Genomic DNA, 21,451 nt, shown 5'->3' with positions numbered 1-21,451 from the left:
ACAGTCAACGAGGCAGGGAAGGGTTAAGGTGAAGCTAGATTAAACCTGTCAGCAAACAGACTCATTTATTTTCAAAGCTATAGTTTCCACAATGGAAACAACCCACTTTGCCTGGAGACCCTTAGGTCCGTTCCGTGGGGACCCGGTTTCAACTCTTGGACAGAGGAAGTCGGTGGTCCACCGTAAGCTCAAGGACAGCTAGCTGATCGTCAGGTCCCAACACTTGCCAAGCGTCCCTCACTCCCACCTCGCGCCTTCGTACTTTGGTTACAAAAATTATCTTTGCGATTGCACCCCTTTTGAGTAGAGGGTGCCACTGCGTGGGCAGGAGGCGACGATTCAGCAGGGGGATCACAGGAGCTGACTCCCGGACACCCGGTGTTCCAGAGGCGAGAGGGCGCAGCCGGGCTGAGGGAGCGACGGAGCTCCGAGCTGCAGAGGCCGCCGCGCGGCGGCCCCAGCCAGAGATTAGCGGCGGGGAGGGGGTCCCTCCCTCTTTTCGGGTGAATGAATGATTAGTCAAACACCACCTCCCCGCCCCGGTCCGCCGGAGATTGGAAGAGAAGAGTCGCGGAGCGACTGTTCATTTTTTAAGGGCGAAAGGCGTTTGCCTCGGTACGTTTTTAAATCGACCTTGTGTGTGTTTCAACTTCGGTCATCCCTAGTGTCAGGACGCGCAGACAGATAAGCACAGAACACAGATCTCTAAGGCCACTTGCCCCTCTGTCCGCTCAGCCCCCTGAGTTCGCTGTCGCGCCCCCGCCAGAGGGAAGCAAAGCAGGGCATGAAAAGTTGCGGGGGCCCTACTGCCCCGGGTGTGTCGCTCCTTCCCAAAGCTGGGGCACCTGGGAGCGAGCAGGGTGGTGGGGCGCCCCTGCGTCCCGTTTGCTGCTCCCTGGCAGGATTGGGGCACCCGGGCCTGAGCCCTAGTGATGCGGCATCCCCGGGGCTCCCCCAAGAAAGGGAGGAGGCGCCGCGCTCGCCCGACAGTGGAGACGTGCCTTCCCGGCTCTGGTCCGCGCCCCGGGGCCGTGGCCTCCCTGGAGGGACTGGGGAACTGGACGCTGGGCCGAGAGAGTTCCCGCTGCAGCTATCGCGCAGTCCCTCCTGCGCCCGGGCGCCCCCAGCGGGTTCCGGGAGGCGCCCGGTGAGCCCACGTCTCTCGCGGCGGAGCGAGCGCGCTCCGGGCGGGCCGAGAGCCGGCGGGGCTGGCAGGAGGTGGGGAGTGCGGGAGTGGAGGACGCTGCGGCAGCGACAGCGACAGCCCCCGGAGCAGTAGCGGCAGCCCGGGCGGCGGCTGAGCGGCAGTGCGCAGTCAGGAGCTCCGCAGCTCCTCTCAGTCTATCTCCGGCGGCCGCAACACCCTCTCCTTCTGGCCCCCTCTCCGGCGCGGAGGGGCTGACTGCTAAGCCATTGCAAGCAACTCCCTCAAAAAAAAAAAAAAAAAAAAAAAAGCCGCATCGGAGGAGCCTGGCCGCAGGACCCCTCCTCCCCGGGCGCCCCCCACCCCTCGCCTCTCCCCCCGCCCTCCCTCACACCCCCCCGCCCCCCAGCTCCCGGGCGCCCGCCTCCCTCCTTCGCCGACTGTCTCCCGACACGCCGGCTGAGAGCCCTTTTTGACTGCGAGCTGCGGCAGCTGAGCAGAGGCGGCGGCGCGGGACCTGCAGTCGCCAGGGATTCCCTCCAGGTGACGATGCTCTGGTTCTCCGGCGTCGGGGCTCTGGCTGAGCGTTACTGCCGGCGCTCGCCTGGGATTACCTGCTGCGTCTTGCTGCTACTCAATTGCTCGGGGGTCCCCATGTCTCTGGCTTCCTCCTTCTTGACAGGTAGGGGAGGGGGCGGGAGGGACCGGCCCTCCGGGACGCCGGTTTGGTACCTGGGAAAGGTGGCGCTGGCTTGCCCCGGGGATGGGAGGGTGGGGAGCGCGCACCTTGGCGCTTGCCCTGCGCTGGTCGATGGGGATGAAGCAAAGCCGCCGGGAGGGCTGGGAAGGCTGGGAGTAGGTGAAGAGGTTGCGGGCTGAGAGGCTGTTGCCTTCAATGTAGTAATAATAGACATTCTTCTATTTGAATTTGAGAAATTATTTTATTTATTTTTAATGTTTTCCTTAACTTTTATTTTAATCTTTATCTCTCTCTGTAGAACTCAGGAAAAAAATTTGTGCAGTTTTCCGCACATCTTCCTTTCTCATCTTTGGGGTTCCAATACATCCACTGTGCTAGGAGTGCTTTTTAAAGCACTGGCTCTCAAGACCTTGAATTTAAAGAAACTATCATTTAAAAAGGGCACTAATAGCCGGATATAATAATTATATGTTTTCAGGCAGGTGAAGACCTCAGCTGCTATCCTGAAGGACATACTTTACTGACACCTGGTGCAGAAAAGAAAATATCGAGTCAATTTCTAAGAGAAGGGAAAAGAGGATTGCGTTTCAAAAAGTGATTTAAACCTAAGACAATGCGAGACAGATCCATAGAAAGGCCTGTTCATTGTCACAGTTCTGAGTTTTGGTCAATTTAAAATCTGCCCCAATTTGAGGTTTTTTGTTTGTTTGTTTGTTTGTTTTTTGCCTATGGGGCTGTGTGCTTCGTTGAAATATCTTCATAAAGGAGGAGCGTTATTAAAAATCCAGTGAAATACTTGGAATTGTGCATAGACCATCTGAGAACAGATAATTTATCTCTATATCATAGTCTTTTCTTTTCTGAACCTGTTTAAATAAAATTATTGAAAATGGAGTTTGGGGGGAGGGGTTTTGCTTTGGTGAATTTAATAATTTAAACCACATTAAGAATTCTGAAGTTTGGGTAAAGGTTTCAAAAAGGATTAGTGTAAAAATGTTAAATGTTGAAATCATGCTACTAAGCTAACTTTAAATGAAACATTTTTTCCCTCTGAATTTCAGGTTCTGTTGCAAAATGTGAAAATGAAGGTGAAGTCCTCCAGATACCATTTATCACGGACAACCCTTGCATAATGTGTGTCTGCTTGGTAAGTGTGGAGATCAGGTAATATGAACTCAATTGCTCTCTCTGATAAGGTGAATCCATTAAATGTGGTAATATAACCAGATCTTACAAATTGTCTTTATCATTACAAAATTGCACATAACTGTACATAGTTTGTGAGTTGAATCCAGTTAATTTCTGAGTTTTATGGACTTTGGCAATTTCCATTTCATCCAGCTGGAAATTCTTATCTTTGACATCATCCTTATAGACGTAAATTTCAGATAGGCTTTGTATGACGTCTCAGTGAAAATTACAGTTTGTAATATCTGTTTCCAGTAATGATTACTACAACCAAATCCTTGGGACAACAAAACTTTCTGTGTTGGTTCAGTCATCTAAGCTCAGTGGGAAAATGATGAGATAAGATTTAAGTATGAAGGTCAGGAATAAGGTATGCGACAAAGGGAAAGAGAGGTGACAGCCACAAAAAACAAACATGAGGACAAGATGTAATTCTGGATTTCTTTCTTGGGTTTCTTTGCCTGTTATACCCTAAACTCTCAAATACTGTCTTTATTTCTTATTTGGAAGCGTCAGTGGGAAAGGACAATTCCATCCTTAACAGAGAATGACGCTTGGCTGTCAGCTGCTTAGTTAACACTATCAGTGGTTAGAAGACTTAAAAAATAATTTGTTTCCATTTATTTTAGTTTAGTAGTTAATGATAAGTCTAATAAGTAACCACTTGGGGGAGATTAAGTAATGTGAATAAGAATTTCTGAGATGAAATATAGACCTACAAGATAAACAGTTTTGCTTAGGAGTGTTTTACATGCCAATCACTTTTGGCAAAATTTGATTAGAAACTACACATGATAAAACCTTGTTGGAAATACATTAGGGCAGTCAAATGCAAAGCCCCAAAATGATAGAGGACTACTTGTTACTAGATCAGCATGCTGTGTGGAACTGGAGAAGGAATTCATTTCGGTTTAGGCAAAAGCCAAGCCATCTGAGTCTATACTACCTAAACTTTTTCATGACAAGAGTTGAGGTCAATGTTTTGAAGTGATAAATGGGTGAAGGTAAATGGCTGTATCAAATGATTATCAGGTTCGGAAGACTAAGGAAATCAACAGAAACAAGTAAAAACACACTGTGTTTGCTGACACAATAAATATTGCTGCCTAATAAAACAGAGCTGAGAGAGGGTGTATTATGATTGCATATTTATGGGTTGCCGTGTTCATTGATGATCTTTTACTAAATAACTTGTTGAAAAGAAGCTTTCAGTTTAAATTTTGACTCAGTTGTAGATTTATAAATACAGTGTGTGTGTATGTGTGTTTAATCTTCCTTTTTTATTTTTCTTACCTGTATAATGTGAGCAAATTATTTTATCTTAATCTATTAAGATTTCAGAGGAAATTACTGTGACCAAGTAATATTTAAATATGCTGAGAGCTTCGCATATAAATATATTGTTTTTCACTTCAGCAATATTACTACTTATAAAGTTTATGTATGTAGTTTGAGTTTTGTTAACTGTTCCCAAATAACATTATGAGAAATTCTCCCCATAGCATTCCCCCCTTTTCAGTACTCCTACCCCTGCTAAAAATAGTGCCTTTCTCTGAAAGTGGAGACTTAGTGATAAGAAGATAGATGTTAGAGTCCTGCAGTTTTGAAGGTAAAGAGTAAATCTGAAAAGATGCATCAGTTGGAATTCAAGTGGGAGTGATATTTATTACAGAAAAGTATCAATTAAATTCAGAAGGGCAGTAGGTTTATTTATGTCTTCAACATTTAAGTAACAGTTGTAGGTATCTGCCTTGGGTGAGTGCTGTCAGAAATCCTTTCTAAATATGTAATATTAGGACTTTGGCTATTAGCTTCACCCATTGCAGAGCTCTTTCATTGGCCGAAAGGCTCAGTGATATGTTATTATGACCTTTGCAGGGGTTTAGAATTATGGGGTCCAAGTTGTCACAGTCATTGCTGCTTCCTAAACATTTGTGATGACTTGGTAAAATGGAGTAATAATAGATGGATGATCACTTATCTCTTTGTATAACACGCTTGTACATTTCCACGAACCCACTGCAGTTCATGGATTTCAAAGCACTCCAGACAGCCAGGAAGCTACTTGGCATTTTTGTACCTAGGCTGGAAGGTAGACATATTTAGCAAATTGATAATAATAGCAATGGTAAACATTTATGTTTACTATTTTTATTTTATTTTATTTTTGCTTGTAGGGCCTCATCTAAGCCTGCATTATTTCATTTAAAACTCCTTTGGGGCTTTTACCTTTATTTTACAGATGAGGAAACTGAGGCGTAGCGGACTAAGTAGCTTGTGAAGGTTGCATTTGAGTAAATGGTGGAGCTGAAACTATCTCAGTTTTGTCTGCCTCTAGAGCACATGCCTATAACCATAAGAAACAGCCTATTTGTTGAGTTAAAGATGTGAGAAAGTAAGGAGAAAATAGAAAGAACGTCCAAATTATTTTACCTTTTGGCGTTCCTTGGGTTATTTTGTTTTTTCTTTTGAGTCTTTCGGGAGTTCAGTTAGTTGACATTTGTTAATCGCATTATATGAAGGAAAATCTCGTGACAATTTCAGTTGACCTGCAGGGAGCGTTAGTGGTTAGCTGGTTTTATGTATGTACATTAAGAGGGTATGTAATAGTCTCAACTGTACTTTGGATAAAGAAAATAGTCATATTTAGTTTGTGTTGGTCCAGCCTTTTGGCAGAAAGTTACCTAAGGCTGAGTATAAGCTCATATCTTATTTCATAACATGTACAAAAAAAAAAGAAAGAGAGAAAAAGCTAACGTCAACGTATGCTTAAAAAAGATGTAAAATGTTACAGTTGGGAGGAAATAGGTGGCACAAAGTCCTGTATATAATTACAGAGTAAAAGCTTAAAAAACCCCACAAAAATCAACTTGGCCTGATTTAAACTTTTAAGCTGTGAAATGTTTCAAAGGTTGGAGTGAGCTCATTTCTGTGGAGTTTTTGAGGATGACAGTGGGTGCAGTGGCCACTGTAAGCAGAGCCGAATAATTTTATTCTCATTTATCATCCTCTGCGTAGACCTGAGCATCTTGCCAGAACCAGTCCCAGTCCAAGAATAACTGGTTTGTTAGCTGGTGATGGAATCTCGTTTTAAAGTGTGTGGCCCAAAAAGCTTCAGTTCATCTATTTAAGGGGGTAGGTGAGAAGTTGGATCATGGTCCTAAAATCTAGGGAACTGGGTAGGCAGTTTAGATTAAACTGCATGTGCTTTATTGTTTAGTCAGAAAGCAAAGCATAACTTTTCCCCACCTTACAAAATGGTCTTTTATGGGGCTGAGGAAAGGAGGCCAACACTTATTACTGTTTTTGTATGATATTTTCCCTGCTTTTTTGCTAGAATTATTTTTCCCATAATGTCTAGGAAAACACGTTGGTGCCTGCCCTGGAGTACAGCTGAGAAGAGAGCCAGCCACACCTAGATAAATGAAATTGAAGCCATTCTCTGATCTTTGGGACATCCCTAGGTCCACCAAGCACACATGAGAAGTGGTGCTTGATCTTCTCAGCCTTTTCCACCTAACTGTAGAATAGGAGGACATGGCGGGAGCCAGTGAGTTGGGCCCAGTACTGGAAACCTGAGAAAACTTTGGAGGCTGGGACTCAGAAAACCCGAAGTCAGAGCTTAGTTTGGCATACATTTTGTTCAGCAAAAAACATTATTCTGAGGTTGAAATTTCCTCTTTAAAATCCAGAGGTGCAATGTAGAAATGGACCCTTTGCTCATAAAAAGCAGCATGAAATTCAATGTTACAAGAATCAGGGCTCCACCTGTCTTGGAGCCAACCAAATAGTGAAGACAGACAGACCTTGTCTGCTGTCTTCTACTTTTTTAATCACAAAAATCTAATATTGCCGAACAAGGAGCTCCCAGCATCTTGGATTCTTTCTGGTGCCTTATCTCCATAAAATCCTCATGTTCTTCATTGTTCAAATTAACTGGCTGGAGAATAGATATCTATTATCTAAACAAGTGTTAGGCACATGTTTGAGGATGAGGGAGATAACATTGCATGAGGATTCAATTCATGTGTGTGTGCATGTATGAAACAGAGAGAGAGAAGATATAAAGTAGGCCAGATGTGTTCAGAGAGGTACTGCACTCAGTATATGCACAAATACATAGATTGCCATGCATTTTCCAAGTTGTTTCAGGTCATTTCTAGACTTTGGATGCTCACTAAGGAAGCAATCAGATTTATTTATTTTTACTCTGTTTAGAAGGTGATGTGACCAATTACCTTTCAACAGAACAATTTTTAGGAAAGGTAACAGTTAATGTATAGGATTGTGTCGGCAAATTCACAAAGACTAGTTCTGAGAGTTATTCTTGTCCATGCTTTATTCAGGCTCAGAGAAGTACAGCAAATCTCGTGAGATCACACAGTTACTAAGAGACAGAACTGGGATGTGAAGTCAGTTCCTTCTTTGCTAAACCAGAGTTTCCCTCTGCTGGAAACGTTTACTACTTAAAAACTTCTACAGATACCTTCAGAGCTTCAGAGAGTCCTTTCAACCTGCACAGAGCTAATGTAGGCTCTCTATGGAGGCAGTTATAGTGGTTTTGATCTTGCAACCCAAACCGTCTAGAATTTGGAGAGCCCTTCCAAGAAAGACATGGGTTTTGGCTGGCATCATAACATTTTGGCAAAGAACTTTGGCCCAGACATCAGACAGTCTTGGGTTAAAATCAAACTGGTGGTGAAGTTGAGACAACTACCTCACCTTTCCAAACCTCAGTTTCTTCATCTGGAGAGTGGGATGGATGTCAACATCTAGTTCACAGAGTTGCTACGTGAATTAAATGAGATGTAGCACATAAAGTTTGACCTGGGGCTTGGCATAGAGTAAACACTCTGGAATGATTTTTTATTGCTGTTGTTGATGATGGCATTATTTTAAAAATTCTTATTTCCTCACATGGAATAGGATGCAAAGTTTCAAAAAAAATGATAAAAGGGACGACGGACGAGACATAGGGATAATGATGGCAAACCCACCCATTGTTATGCATGAACAAGGTTTGTCAGAAATGTTTAGTGAGTTTTTCTGTCCCTCCAGGCTTGGACTGGGCTGATCTAGGCTGCTTCCTTATTGGTCCAGTGATCCCAGTGATATTTGGGCCCTGGTGTAAGTTTTCCCCTCGCTTTCCATTAAACATAAAAAACAAACAAACAAACAAAAACAAACAAAAAAACCCAACTTTCTCTGGAAGAGGGGCCTGCTTTCTTGCAGAGTATTTACATCTCTATGCCTGTGGGGTCACCTTCACTTGTACTTTTATTGGCAGAGAGATTGGGTTGGGACTTGGGAGCGCTGTAATTCTGGAAAAACTGCCTAGTGGCCTGGCATCATGGGGATTTTCCTGGCCCGCTTTGTGGAAGGCTCTCGACCCCTTTCCAGACCTGAGTATGTTTTTGTTGCCTACTTACTCACTGCTCCCCTTCCCCATCCCATTTCAAACACTGTTTATTTTGTTTTGAGGCACTGGACTTGACTGTGGGTATCAACAGTAAATTGTGTTTTAAGTGTAGGAAATAATGTTGAGGAAAGAGAGCCCTTCCCCAGACTAGAATGCAAATAGGGGGAGGGCAGTAGAATAGGAGATAATGGGAAAAGTCAGGCAAGGCAAAATGATGGAAAAAGAAAACTAGTTAATATGAATTTGTTGGGTAAATAAAGGATATCAGTTTTTCACACCCTCTTCTATGGCCCTTCTGTATAAATGATGATATATTGAGTCCTTTGTGCTATAAAAGAATATGAGTAACACCACCTTTCATGGCAGTGGAAGGTCAAGTGTGCTTGTTGAATTTAGTGAAGATCAGCAAATGAGCTGGGTGTATATTTTAAGACCTGTTGATTCCCAGCTCTAATTCTATAAAACACCACTCAAGGCACTAGGGATAGCAGGTTATAAATTCAATAATGTTATTCTTTCTCCTTCTTTCCACACTTCATCCCCTCTTCCATTTTATTTTATTATTTTTAGCCCTTTCTGTGTTTGAAGCATTGTGCTGGCTGGGGACCTTTGAGGAGACAAAGACCAACAGGACAGATTCTTGCCCACAGCCTAATGGGGGAGACGAACACATATATAAATAAGAAATTTTATAGGAGTGACAGAAAAGCACTGTAATAGACTCAAACCCATGTACTAAGGGGGCTGCCAGTGAATTCTGACTAGGGTATCTGGGACCATGATGTGGGAGGAGAGATGATCCATGTAAAGCCTTGTTGGAGGAAGGACACAAAGAGAGTGTGCTTGGGACTGTGGAAATGGCAGCGTCTATTGTGCCCAAAGCTGTGATGGAGCTGCAGTTAGAAATCTCCATGGGAACCAGCATGGGGAGCATCTTAAATGTAATAATAAGGATATCGGTTCCATTCATGTAACTGGGAGGAGCCATTTAATATTTTTGTGCAAACACATGACACAATAAAATAAATTTTATATAAAGGTCTCTAGGAGCTTTTGTACGGGATATACAGAGTGTGAAGAGGCTGAAGTTTGGATAACAGACTGCAGGGATGTTGTGTGGTCAGGTGAGAGCAAGCAGCCTGGAGTAGGGGTGGGCAGTGGGAATGGAAAGAAGGTGTTGGGATAAACCAATGTTGCCCAGTCTTTTGAATTTCTTTGACTACATTCCAGTTCTAGAGTATTTACGTGAATACCAAAGGTATTGAAAAAAATAGAATATTTTGATAGAAAGACTCCAAACCATGCCCAACAAGACACAGTTGCTAAAATGCAGCAGTAATTACAGTGGAGTGATTGGTAGCACAGCCACTTTGCTTGTCACTTGGTGTCTCTAGAGCAGGGCACTGCTACTTGAATAGAGTAGTTCTCTTCCCAGAGCTCACTCTCGAAATTATATTTGGGGCACCAGCTCTCTCCTCTTACTCACAGTGACACCCTGCCTTACACTGCTGCATGATCCATTTGGTAAATTATTCAGTCTGGTAGGTATGTTCATGATAGTAACGTATGCTCAGTTTTAGCAGAATTTTTTTTTTTTTTTTTTTTTTTTGAGATGGAGTCTCGCTCAGTTGCCCAGGCTGGAGTGCAGTGGCATGATCTTGGCTCACTGCAAGCTCCGCCTCCCAGGTTCACACCATTCTCCTGCCTCAGCTTCCTGAGTAGCTGGGACTGCAGGCACCTGCCACTATGCCCGGCTAATTTTTTTGTATTTTTAGTAGAGACGGGGTTTCACCATGTTAGCCAGGATGGTCTCGATCTCCTGACCTTGTGATCCGCCCGCCTTGGCCTCCCAAAGTGCTGGGATTACAGGCGTGAGCCACCGTGCCTGGCCTTTAGCACAATTTTTATACATTAATCAGGATTGGGTGGCTCACCTTTAAAAAGTGCACCAACGTGCCATGACATTGAGAACCACTAGTCTTGCAGATGTGTTTTGGAGCCCACGTTTATAGCCTTGGCAAGAAAATAGATGGCAGAGGTGAGAGATGGGAAAAGCTGAAGGGAATTTTGAGAAGTCTAGCCAATGTCACAGACACTGTAGGAAGAGAAGGGGTCATATGGGTGAGCGGGTAGTAATCAGTTTAGATGTAATGTGTTGGGCTTGATAGACCTTCAAGGTAGAAAAGCCATGTAGGCTCTTAAAAGATTGTGAGTTCAGTATAGAGAAATCAGGACTAGAGGTTAGCAATTTGTTACCTGTCTGCATAGAAATAAACTTCAAAACTTTGAGAATAAATTATTTGCCTTGGGGAGGGGTCTAAATTGAGATTTTAAAAAAATGGGCCTATAATATTAACTAGAAGAAGGGTTATATCTAAGAGAAGGATAGAAAAGGAGAAACCTATGAAAGAGATGGAAAAATTATAGAGACAAGAGGAGAACCAGGAAGGCACATGCCAAGGCAGAAGACTTTTGAAGAAGACAAAGACTAGTGGCATTAAACATTGCAAAGAACTGGAAGATTCTAGGAGATTGTCAAAGAAGGAACTTTCTCATCTTCTTGGACTATTTGAAACAATGAACAATGGTCCCTTCCCCCCAGACCCTGCGTATTTGCACATGGGATTGAATTGATCATAGATGAGATTCAGTGGATCCCCAGCTGGCAGGAATCCAAAACTAAGATTGCTGTAGGGATTTTGAAAATTTAATGCAAAAATCACAAATTTTCCAAACTTTGACTTTAAAAGATCTTAACAAAAGTGAATAAATACCACATGAAATTTTAAAAGGTACCCAAACAAAACTAATTTCACGGATAACAGTAATATGCTTTTTGCAAACGTCATTGGAATGTTTCTATAGTTAAATGTAAAATGGACCAGGCCACATTGAGGGATTTTTTATTAGGAATAAAAGCAACAATATAAAATAGTCTGACTAATATAAAAACTTACTATTATAAACTTTTAAGTTTGCTCTATTAAACTGTTAATGATGCTTTAAAAATATTATGATATAATTTAATGTCTTAAATTCTAGGTCTTCAGGTAAGATATTTTCTTTTCTCGTGAAATGTTTAAAGCCCATTTTGTCAGTGAAGTGCAGCTGTGGTGTGGGGGCCTGAATGTATGTCTGAATGTACGGGTTTGAGTCTCACCTGGTTGCCTGGTAGCTGTGCACCACTGAGCAGACACCTTACCCTCTCTGAGCCTTCCTCGTGAAGTCCGGGACAAGTCTCAGTGGTATGTGCCCTTCAGCCAACTTAAGTGGTTGGCTGTGGGCATTAACTGGGGTGATGGGAATGGGTTAAAGGCCAAGATGCATGTGAAAGCTGTTTGTGAACAGTGTAAATGAAATTGTTATTAAGGGCAAGAACTTGAATAGAAGAAAGTGAAGTGTATGCCATAAACCACTTTTCAGCAACTACTTCAGTGAATATATTCTTTGGGAATGATAGCTTAGTGGTTCTCATTTCTACCCTTTAATAGTTGTATGGCTTTATGTAAATTGCCTAACATTTCTATATCTCAACATCTCTATCTTCATCATGAGGCTCTTGTCAGAATTGTAAGTTACAGCACGAAAAATTCTCAAAACATGGTCTGGGCTGTGGTCAGCACTTTAGAAATGATAGCTACTTCCACCATTGAAGTGTCATGGAATGACTGCCTTTGCCATACTTTAAATTAAGTGGACTGTATTTATGGCAATTTATTGTCAACACCTATGAAATGTGTTTATTCTGAATTTTTCTCAGGGTAGACAATGGAAGGTCAGAAGAGGTGACTGCTGCTTTTCTGTTAAAGATGGGAAACCCTGGTACTGTTTGGGGCTTAGGAAGATGGGTTGCTCCTCTATTTTTTCTTTTCAAAGCTTCACCTGCTTAACTCATGCCAGTTTACAAACAACGAATCACAGTGTTGTTGTCTCAGTGAGGCCCAGTTGTCCTCTGCAGTCCTTGCCATTAAATCAGGAAGTGGCAGGTAGGAGGCAAAAATGTCAAACTAGTGACCAGTGGGCCTGCTGAGCCTGAAGCTTCTGAGTCCTCTCCATTTTAAAGAGTGTGATGTGGCCAGCATCCTGCTTTCCAGCAAACCACAGGCACTAGTGCATACCTGTGGGATCGGGCCTCCTTCTAGAAAGGGCAAGCCCAGATGAACTGGTGTGACTGAATTTGGACATGTGGGCCCTGCACATTCATACAGCCTTCTGTGCTTGGGACTAGAAGTCCTGCCAACTCCTCTAAGAGCCTGCTTCTTCTTCTTCTCGGTAATAGCATGTTCTGCCTTGTAGTGTAGTGAGTTGGGCGAATTCACATCTTAAGGGATGGTGTCTTAAAGTGTAAGAACCTCGTCGTGGTCATCTCCGTCAGCTCCATAGCTTCAGCAAGAGGTCCACAACCTTGGGACTTGAGTGGGAGTTAGACTGGAGTTTCCTGTTTATAGTTGGGGTTGTTAACACTTGGGATAGCTCCCCCCCAGAATGGAACTCCAAGTTCCAAAACATGATTCTCCCAGAAAGTTTATCACAGAAGGTCAACCTCCTCTATAAAAGACATCCTAAATAATCATTACATAAACACTGTCTTTTTTTTGAAAGGAATGTAATCACATTTGAAAATATAAGATCATATTGATATTTACATCTGCTCTTATTTGTGATAAAAGGAACATTCCCTTTTATAGAAGCAGACTGTTGTCAAAAGCAGAAATGTCCCCGACAAGGCAGGAGGTATAGACAAGGAAGGTTCTGGGACGATCTGACTTCCACTTTCAAAAAGTCACAATGAAAAATGTCTCCCGATCCCTGGAGCTGGCATTCTCCAGTCACTTCCAGCCCCTTTCAGTGAGGCTAACTCTGAAATCTTGACACAAGCCTTCATGTTTATATTAGGTTTTGGATGTTAGCTCCCTTGGCTTCTGGGAGCTGACTCTGTTGAAAATTATGTTTTTCTTTTAAGGACAAAGGCTTTATTGTATGTACACGTCGTGTAGTGTAATGAGCTTTCTTTCTTTCTTTTTTTTAATGTTAGGTAATGGGTGGTACTAACCTACCTCTGCCAAATGAGAAGTTCAAAGATCTGTAAACTGACGGGCAATTATAAGGTTTCACGCAGGTAACTCAGCAAGAGAAAATGAGAGGGCGGGATGGGTGGCATCTTTACTGACCACAGCATGTCCCCCAAATGCCCTGCTTCAAGGGAATAGACATAACATGACTCTGAGTGAGGATCTGCAGATAAATGATGGTACCCAGAGACACTTCAAAGAGAAGGATAGAATACAAATAAGGAAGATAATGATCATCGCATTTTAACTTATGAAAACACACCTTTCCAAAACAACTCTTGTATTCTTGGTCACATATATAGTATTTGACCAGATGATTTTTCATGGCTGCTAATGCTGTCAGCATAGGCCAAGCACCCTATTTTTAGACCCTGTGTGGTCAGTTGGCCACTCTGGTGGCACTACTGGCCTCTTTGGCTGTGGGTGACCTCAGAAAGGCTATTTTTAGTAGGGACAGCTTGGCCCATGGAAAGGAGGTATGAAAACCCAAAGCTGCTCTTCCATTTCTTTGGGCCTCTATAAGAAACATTTTTAGCATCTTTTATTTTTATTTTTATTTTTTGTAGAGACAGGGTCTCACTATCACCAGGGCTGGTCTCAAACTCCTGGCCTCAAGTGATCCTCCTGCCTTGGCCTCCCAAAGTGCTGGGATTACATTAGTGAGCCACCACACCTGGCCAAGATCTTGATCTTAATTTCTTCCCCCTTTCTCCTTTTAAAAACCTATTTTCTGAGGTTCCTCTTTGAGGCATGTCTACGGACTGTAGCAATAACATGAATGAATGACATTTTCATTCTTCGCCGTGTTGATTGCTCCATGTCTTATTAAGAGATACTGGGGGATCCAGTTTCCATTATTTTCTAATTGAACAGCGCCATTTGTGCCAAGATACTAAAATTGCTCCCCCTTTGCTCAGAAGGCAGAGGCTGCTCTGCATCAGTGGCCTGTGGGGCTTGCAGCTTCTGCCTCCAATAAAGCCTGCCTCATTCTGTTCCTTTACTGCCCAGAAATTCATGAATTCCAGAGACACTCACAGCCTGCTGGGTCTCTCCTGCTTTGTGGATTTATGGTGTAAAAGCAGTAGCATCAAGACATTCACATAACAGTGTTTTTTTGGTCTCAGGGGAACACTATTTTCCTGAATGAGAGAACATGAAAGATGAAGCAGATATTCTCTCACTTGGGAGCCGCTATGCCAAAACAGTTAAGGTCTTGCCATGGGCTTGTGTTTATGCCCCTTGGGGAGAATGGGGCCCATTAGACTTGAGTTGTGGTAATTTCCTGTTTTCAAGCACATGTGAAACAATGATTCTGGTGCCCAGTGGGACCCACCAGAGGTCAGCTAGCTGCAGCTCCATTAGCACATAGATGAGTACCAGGATGAAATTCCTTGTCCCTTAGAGGTGACTCAAATCAGAAGTTGTGGAAGAGCTGGCTGGCAGGGAAGGGGGCAGGAATCTACCCTTTTTGTGCATCTCATTAGTCTGGGGTGGCTTCTGTTGGAGGAACCAGCCCTTTTATCTCCCTGCTGGGATGTGCTGGAAATGCATGTACCAGATGGTGTTGCTTCCTTTTCCTCCATGGGTGCATGTGTGTGTAGGGGAATTGTTAAAAACTGTGAATTTTTTTTCTGTTTCATGTAAACCATATACTGACCAAGGGCAAAAAAAGTTTTCTTAAGTTACTTTGCATGCTAATGGGTCATGTTACAGAAATCTAGAGTCCCCAGATTTTAGAGTTATGAAATTTGTGATAGTAGTCTGATGTTGACCTATAGGAGCAGCAGTTTTATGTGGTTCAACCTAATGTATGCTTTGAGGACTTTTAGACTTTTTCAAGGAAGATATTTATCCTCCAGGTTATTGCAAGGGATATATAATCCTCCAGGTTATTGCAATGTACCTGAATGAGGGGGTATTTAAATTGAGTGAATTTGCACTGGGTTCATAAACTAAAGCCGAAATGTGGTATCATAGTAAAATGCCTCTCAATCTGTGAACCTCCAACTCTGAATTAATGGGCTGTTCTGTATATCCTCAAGACCCCTCTGAGGGTGGTGGGACAGTGGGGGAGGGAGGGGAGAAGCAGCGCTTAGCTTAGGTGGGGAGCACATGGTAGGAGCTCTGCAGGAAATGTGGGAATGGCATTGCAGGACTGGAGTAGGCAAATGATTGATTGATGGTCATTAAACTCAGCACACATTTATTGAGCATTTATGTTAATAATATCCTGAGGCACTGCAAGACAGGAGCAATGCTTTTTACATGAACAGAAGGGGATTAAATTATGGTTGAGATAGTTTTGAAGTTAGATGTCTTTTATTGCTTTAAAGTTCTTTGAAAATTGATTAACTTATGCAAGCCAGAGATATTAACTCTTGTTTGGAATATTTGATTAGTCAGAGCAACCTGTTAGTCCTTGACTGTGCTAGATTTTATAAGGTTATGTATCTGTGTACATATATATATGTATTTATATAACATTTGGATAATGGTTTTAGTTTGGAAACTACCCTCTATCATTAGAATCTTAGATGAAAGTGTGAATGAATGTGTGATGAAACTAATAGTTGTGTATGTGTGCTGGGGGCCCATAAAATGGAGCCTGAACACTAGTGACAAGGGACACACAATTCTGTTGCCCGATGTATCCCCTTCCCTGAGCCTCTGCCCCTTCCTGCCTCAAGTAGCCAATTTGGCTACTTGTCTTCTCTCACACAGTTGTAGGTCGTTAACAAGCCAGTGGTTAGAATTCTGCCTTTAGTTTCTTCTGTTCTCCCACCAGGGACCCAGCAGTGGTGGCTCTCAGATTTTAATGTGTGTAAGAACCACCAGCGAAGGCTAAAAAATGTAGATTTCCTGTGTCCTGGTCCAGAGATCCTGATGGAGTAGATCTGGCTGGCTCCTGTGCAGACAAGGGAAACTCCATTTTTTTTTTTTTTTTTTTTTTTTTTTGAGACAGAGTCTTGCTCTATGGCCCAGGCTGGAATACGGTGGTGCGATCTCAGCTCACTGCAACTTCCACCTCCTGGGTTCAAGTGATTCTCCTGCCTCAGCCTCCTAAGAAGCTGGGATTACAGGTGCACACCACCATGCCCGGCTAATTTTTGTATTTTTAGTAGAGACGGGGTTCCACCATGTTGGTCAGGCTGGTCTCGAACTCCTGACCTTGTGATCTGTCCACCTCAGCCCCCCAAAGTGCTGGGATTACAGGCATGAACCACCGCATCTGGCCAGAAAGCTCCATTTTTAATAAACCCTTCCAGTGACTTTTATGCAGTGGCCAATTTTTGAAACACTCTTTCCACCTGACATGTAATGGAAAGAGAAGGGTTTATGAATATAAACATAAACATATATGTTTATATTTAAATCTTGGTTAGGTACAGTTGAAATTCTGTTATTGGTGTAAAACTTTATAATAGGTCAACTATCATTTACATAATGTTGCTTTCGTGGAACTTTTACACAATTATCTTGCACATTAGGTGTCTTTATTGAAGTGTTCTTTTCCTATTCATGTCATCTTTATCAAACCTCCTTTAGTCACCCAATCAGAATGAACTCACTTGTTCCTTGAAGACTTTATGTTGGTTACTTTTTTATTATAACCCTTACTCCTCTCTCCTCTAAATTTTTATTGATTAGTTACATGACTTTCTCTTCTACTGGACTTGAAGCTTCAGGGTAGGAATAGCATCTAATTCTCATGATCAAAATATCTAGAACAGTGCCTTGCAAACTTTAAGTCTTAATAGATATTTTGTGAACAAACACTGTATTCATAAGCTGGGGATAGTCCAAACTTCATTTTCCTCAAAGCCACCCTGTGAGGTAGGGCCGGCATTCTTAAGAAACCAGTTTCATAGTTGAGCTCACTAAGGCTCAGAAAAGAAAAAGCAAGGCGAAAGTCCTACAGCGAGAGTTGGGACTGCAATTCAAGTACCAGAATTCTGTCCAATCCCAGGCAGACTTCACAGAGCTCTCTTTCAGAGAATGCCACCTAACCACAAGGGTTGAGAGAATACCCCCCGGGGTCAGTGAGAGAGACCCAGCAAATAGCTTCCCTGCGCATTATGTTTTCAACAGTCCTTGCAGTCCAATTAGGTAGGGTCCTGCCTGGTGCCTTTGGGTGGGACAGGCTGACCTGCTGGGCTGCTGCCAGTCTCTTCATGGGATGGATTCCCACAGGGATACACTCTGTTTCCTGTGGTCTTTCTGGGATGGGTAGCAGCTGCAGGACAAAGCTGATGTGACATTATGTTTGTTGCTTCTTCAGCGTTGGCCAACTAGATGGAGCAATCTGACACAAAACCCAGGGTTTTATGACTGACCTAGTGGGCCAGCCGCATCTGGAGGAACCAGATGCAAACAACGCAGAGTTGAGGGCCAGGTCAAGCGGGATCCAGCTCCCCACTTCACCCCAACCCCTTTGACTCCTCAAAACCTCTGCAAGAAGCTGTTTCCTTCGGCTGGCAACTTACAGCCAGCAGGTTCCTTCCTTGTGCAGAATAAAGCCATTCTGGGAAATTTTAGTTTTCTGCTCTCCCTTTTGCTGCCCTGTTTCTGCCCACACCTTTCTTTCCCTGCTGAGGGAGAGTGTAAAGTCAAGCCAACCAGGCTCTGATTCCCATCACCTTCACAGAATTCCGGTCATGTTGCTGGACAGTTTCCCATACTTTAAATGGGAATCCTTTAAACTTAGTTTTTTTTAATTAGCCTGGCATTCCATTGTTCCAGGGATTCATCTCCATCCTTATTATTTTTTACCATGTTATTTTCTTTCTTTGTCATTAGTGCAGAAATTCCATGATGTCACCATTCCCCAAGTTTCATGTCTAGTTTTTCTCAGTCTCAGCTTTTAATTCTTGAGTTCAGCCTGATACTGAAATATACAAAAGGCATTACAGCAGGCTGGCTGTTCCTTCTCCACGCAGCATGGCGGTTAGACATTTGTAGGGACGAGCTAGTCCAACTCACCTTATTTTGTTGTTGTTGTTCTGTTTTGTTTTGTGTTAGGCTTTTAGAATCCTGAAGTCATGGTTTTTAGTTTCGGTCTCTAGTGATAAGCAGAAAAGAGGGATGAGGAAGGGGCTTTACTGGCCCAACCAGAAATAGAAACTAAGAACCCATGACTGTATTCTTTCCCTTGGACACCCCTCAGTGTGCCATGTGGAACTGCTGTCTAGGCAAAACTGGATGATCTGGTGGAGAGCTGGTGGAGACCCACCTGTGATCTTGATCAAAGGCTCAAGAGAAGGATTGCTGGGGTTAGCTAACGGGCTAGCTTGGAGCAGTGTCAAGTGTTCAGGTGGGTGTTAGTAAATATTTTTTTTTTACTAATGATGATGTGCTGATATAATTTAGCCTGGTGAAGATGATGCCCAGGGGAAACTTTAACAACCTTCTAATATGTGGGAAGGAAATATTATGTTGAAAGTACAGAGAGGAGTACTAATCCCAAAATTGCAACACATTGCTAGCTTGTTTCTCCATTGACCTCTGTCTCTTACTCGCTTCCAGAGTGAGTCCCAAGATGGTTGTGGGGTCTCTTGGCTTCTCTGCTTCTTGGCCAGTGCCTGCCTGTATGTGTAGACTCTTCCCTAGATCCTTGAATCTTAGTTACCCTGCTGTAGATGAATATCACGGTCCTAGCTTTGAGCCACATTTTTTGGCATGAGACATTATAAGAGGCCTCTGACTGTGGACTCTGTTCACTCCCAGGCTTTGGCTTCAGGACTCAGTATAATAGAGAAGAAAAACTTAAACTGAGAGATTTTCCCTTTCCCTTTCTTTCTATTACTCCCAAGTGTTTAATGTCCCCTCTGCCCCACATACCTATCTGTAATACTCACCCAGCCTTTGGTCACTAAGCTCTAGTGGGTCTATGCCCTCTTCTGTGGGGACATTGGTCGTACAACTTTTCCCTGGAATTCTTAGCTCTTCTAGCCAACCAGAATTTTCCTAAACTTAAGTCAAATCAGATTTCCTCTGAGACGTAGGTTGGAAGGTGTGATAATTAGTAGTAGTGGGAGTAAGGAGTGGCCAGCAGTAGTCTAGGCAGCCTCTCCTGTGAGCCTCAAATAGTGGGTAGCAACCCTCCCATCCTGGGGTATCTTGGTCCCTAAAATACCTGGCACAGTGGCAGGTGCTGATAGAAGGTGACCTCTGGTGGTCACTGAATTAATGTAATGACCGCAGCCAGGGTCACTTACAGTTGTTCATGCACATATTTATGTGTCTGTGTGGGTAAGGGCTCATACATATGGCGCTCTCTCAGCGTTTGTGTGATGGACTTATAAGAATTATGTTTTATTGGTGTATTTTTCTTTTTGGTGGATCTTCCTTATCTTTTCAAACTTTAAATATTGGAGGGTCCCAGGATTCAGCCAAGACGTTTTCTCTATTTATATTCATACCCTGAGCAATTTTATACAGATCCATTGCCTAAAACCACTGGTATGCTGATAGTTTCCACATTTATGTTCCCACACCCCCACCTCCAGTCCAGCTGCATCTGTCCACATGTCTACCTGGTGTCTCCACGTGGATGTTGAGCAGGCATCTCAAACTGAAAATGGCCTGAATGGAGATCTCCTTTGTCACCACTCCTTAAACCTAGTTTGCTCCAGCCAGTGACATAAGCTGCATGGCTCCATTTTTTCAGGCCATCCATCAACCATGGGGTCCTGGATTCGTCTTTCTCTTACATCCCATGTTCAATTCATTAGCAACTCTTGTCAGTATGGTCTTGAAAATACGTTGGATTATTTCTAACTACCTGTTACTGCTCTTGACTTCGGACAATATGTTATCAACCAGTGACCATTTGAAAGTATACAAATTATTTGACATACTTGAGCAAAATCTTCCCGTGGCTTCTCCTCTCACCCGGAATCCAGACTGAAGAATAACCACTGCCTACACGGCCCTGTGCGCTGCGGCTCCGGACGCCATCTTGGCCTCAGCTCCCAAAGCACCCTCCCCTCTCACTGTGCTCCAGCTGCGGGCTGGGCTCCTCCTCACTCCTACGGGATACCCAACCCCCTCTCCACTGGAGCTTTGCTCTTTCCAGTGCCTGGAGCACACATATCCAATATATTGACGTATTCTCCTTCCTTCACTGAGGTGTAGGAGTAAATGTCTCCTTAATAGAGCGTCTTTTCTTTCTTTTTTTTTTTTGAGGGGGGAGGACGGAGTCTTGCTCTATCGCCCAGGCTGGAGTGCAATGGCGCAATCTTGGCTCACTGCAACCTCTGCCTCCCGGGCTCAAGCGATTCTCCTGCCTCAACTTCCTGAGTAGCTGGGATTACAGGCACGCGCCACCACCTAATTTTTGTATTTTCAGTAGAGACAGGGTTTCATCATGTTGCCCAGGCTGGTCTTGAACTCCTAACCTCAGGTGATCCACCTGCTTTGGTCTCCCAAAGTGCTGGGATTACAGGCGTGAGCCACTGCGCCTGGCCTAAAGGATCTTTTTCTGATCACTGTTCCCAACAGCCTCACACCTTGTTATTCTGTTCCCCTGTCCCGCTTGATTTTCTCAGAGCCCTCCCCAGTGCCCATGAGATCATGCGTGGGTGTGTTCCCTGCAGGCGTCCCTGCTAGAACGTCAGCGCTGTAGGGACATGGCCCTCCCATGTTCATTCGTACCCTCAGTACCTGGGACAATGCTGCGCTCATTCAGTGCATATTTGTTGGGCAAATTCATCTTTGCTATTGGGTTTAATTTTTTGATTTGGTAATTTGAAGATCTAACTATTTCTCTTCCCCAAAATAAATGATGAACTTTTCTTTGTACTCTAAACTTTGCCTTTTCTGTCATGATGACTTGCCCTTTCTATAACTTACATTATTTTGGGTATCATGTTTGATGGTGGGAAAACTAAACAAATCCACAGAAAGATGAAAAGTTGTCTCCAATGAGC

At 43.4% G+C, this 21,451-nt stretch overlaps 1 protein-coding gene across 2 annotated transcripts in view; it reads left to right on the top strand.

The window, feature by feature from the left end:
- Positions 1-1,157: 1,157 nt before the first annotated feature.
- The window catches only part of BMPER (BMP binding endothelial regulator), a 243,224-nt gene continuing 222,930 nt past the window's right edge, over positions 1,158-21,451 (top strand). For both annotated transcript variants that reach the window (XM_054496801.2, XM_063667397.1), the window contains exons 1-2: positions 1,158-1,826; positions 2,906-2,991. In XM_054496801.2, the coding sequence (XP_054352776.1) occupies positions 1,694-1,826; positions 2,906-2,991 (219 nt within the window). In that variant the 5' untranslated portion in view covers positions 1,158-1,693. The remainder of the gene's footprint in view (positions 1,827-2,905; positions 2,992-21,451) is intronic.

This window comes from Pongo pygmaeus, chromosome 6, assembly GCF_028885625.2.
Source record: "Pongo pygmaeus isolate AG05252 chromosome 6, NHGRI_mPonPyg2-v2.0_pri, whole genome shotgun sequence".
NCBI lineage: Eukaryota > Metazoa > Chordata > Mammalia > Primates > Hominidae > Pongo > Pongo pygmaeus.
The sequence above is the reverse complement of the archived record's forward strand: the minus strand, read 5'-3'. Positions and strand labels throughout refer to the sequence as shown.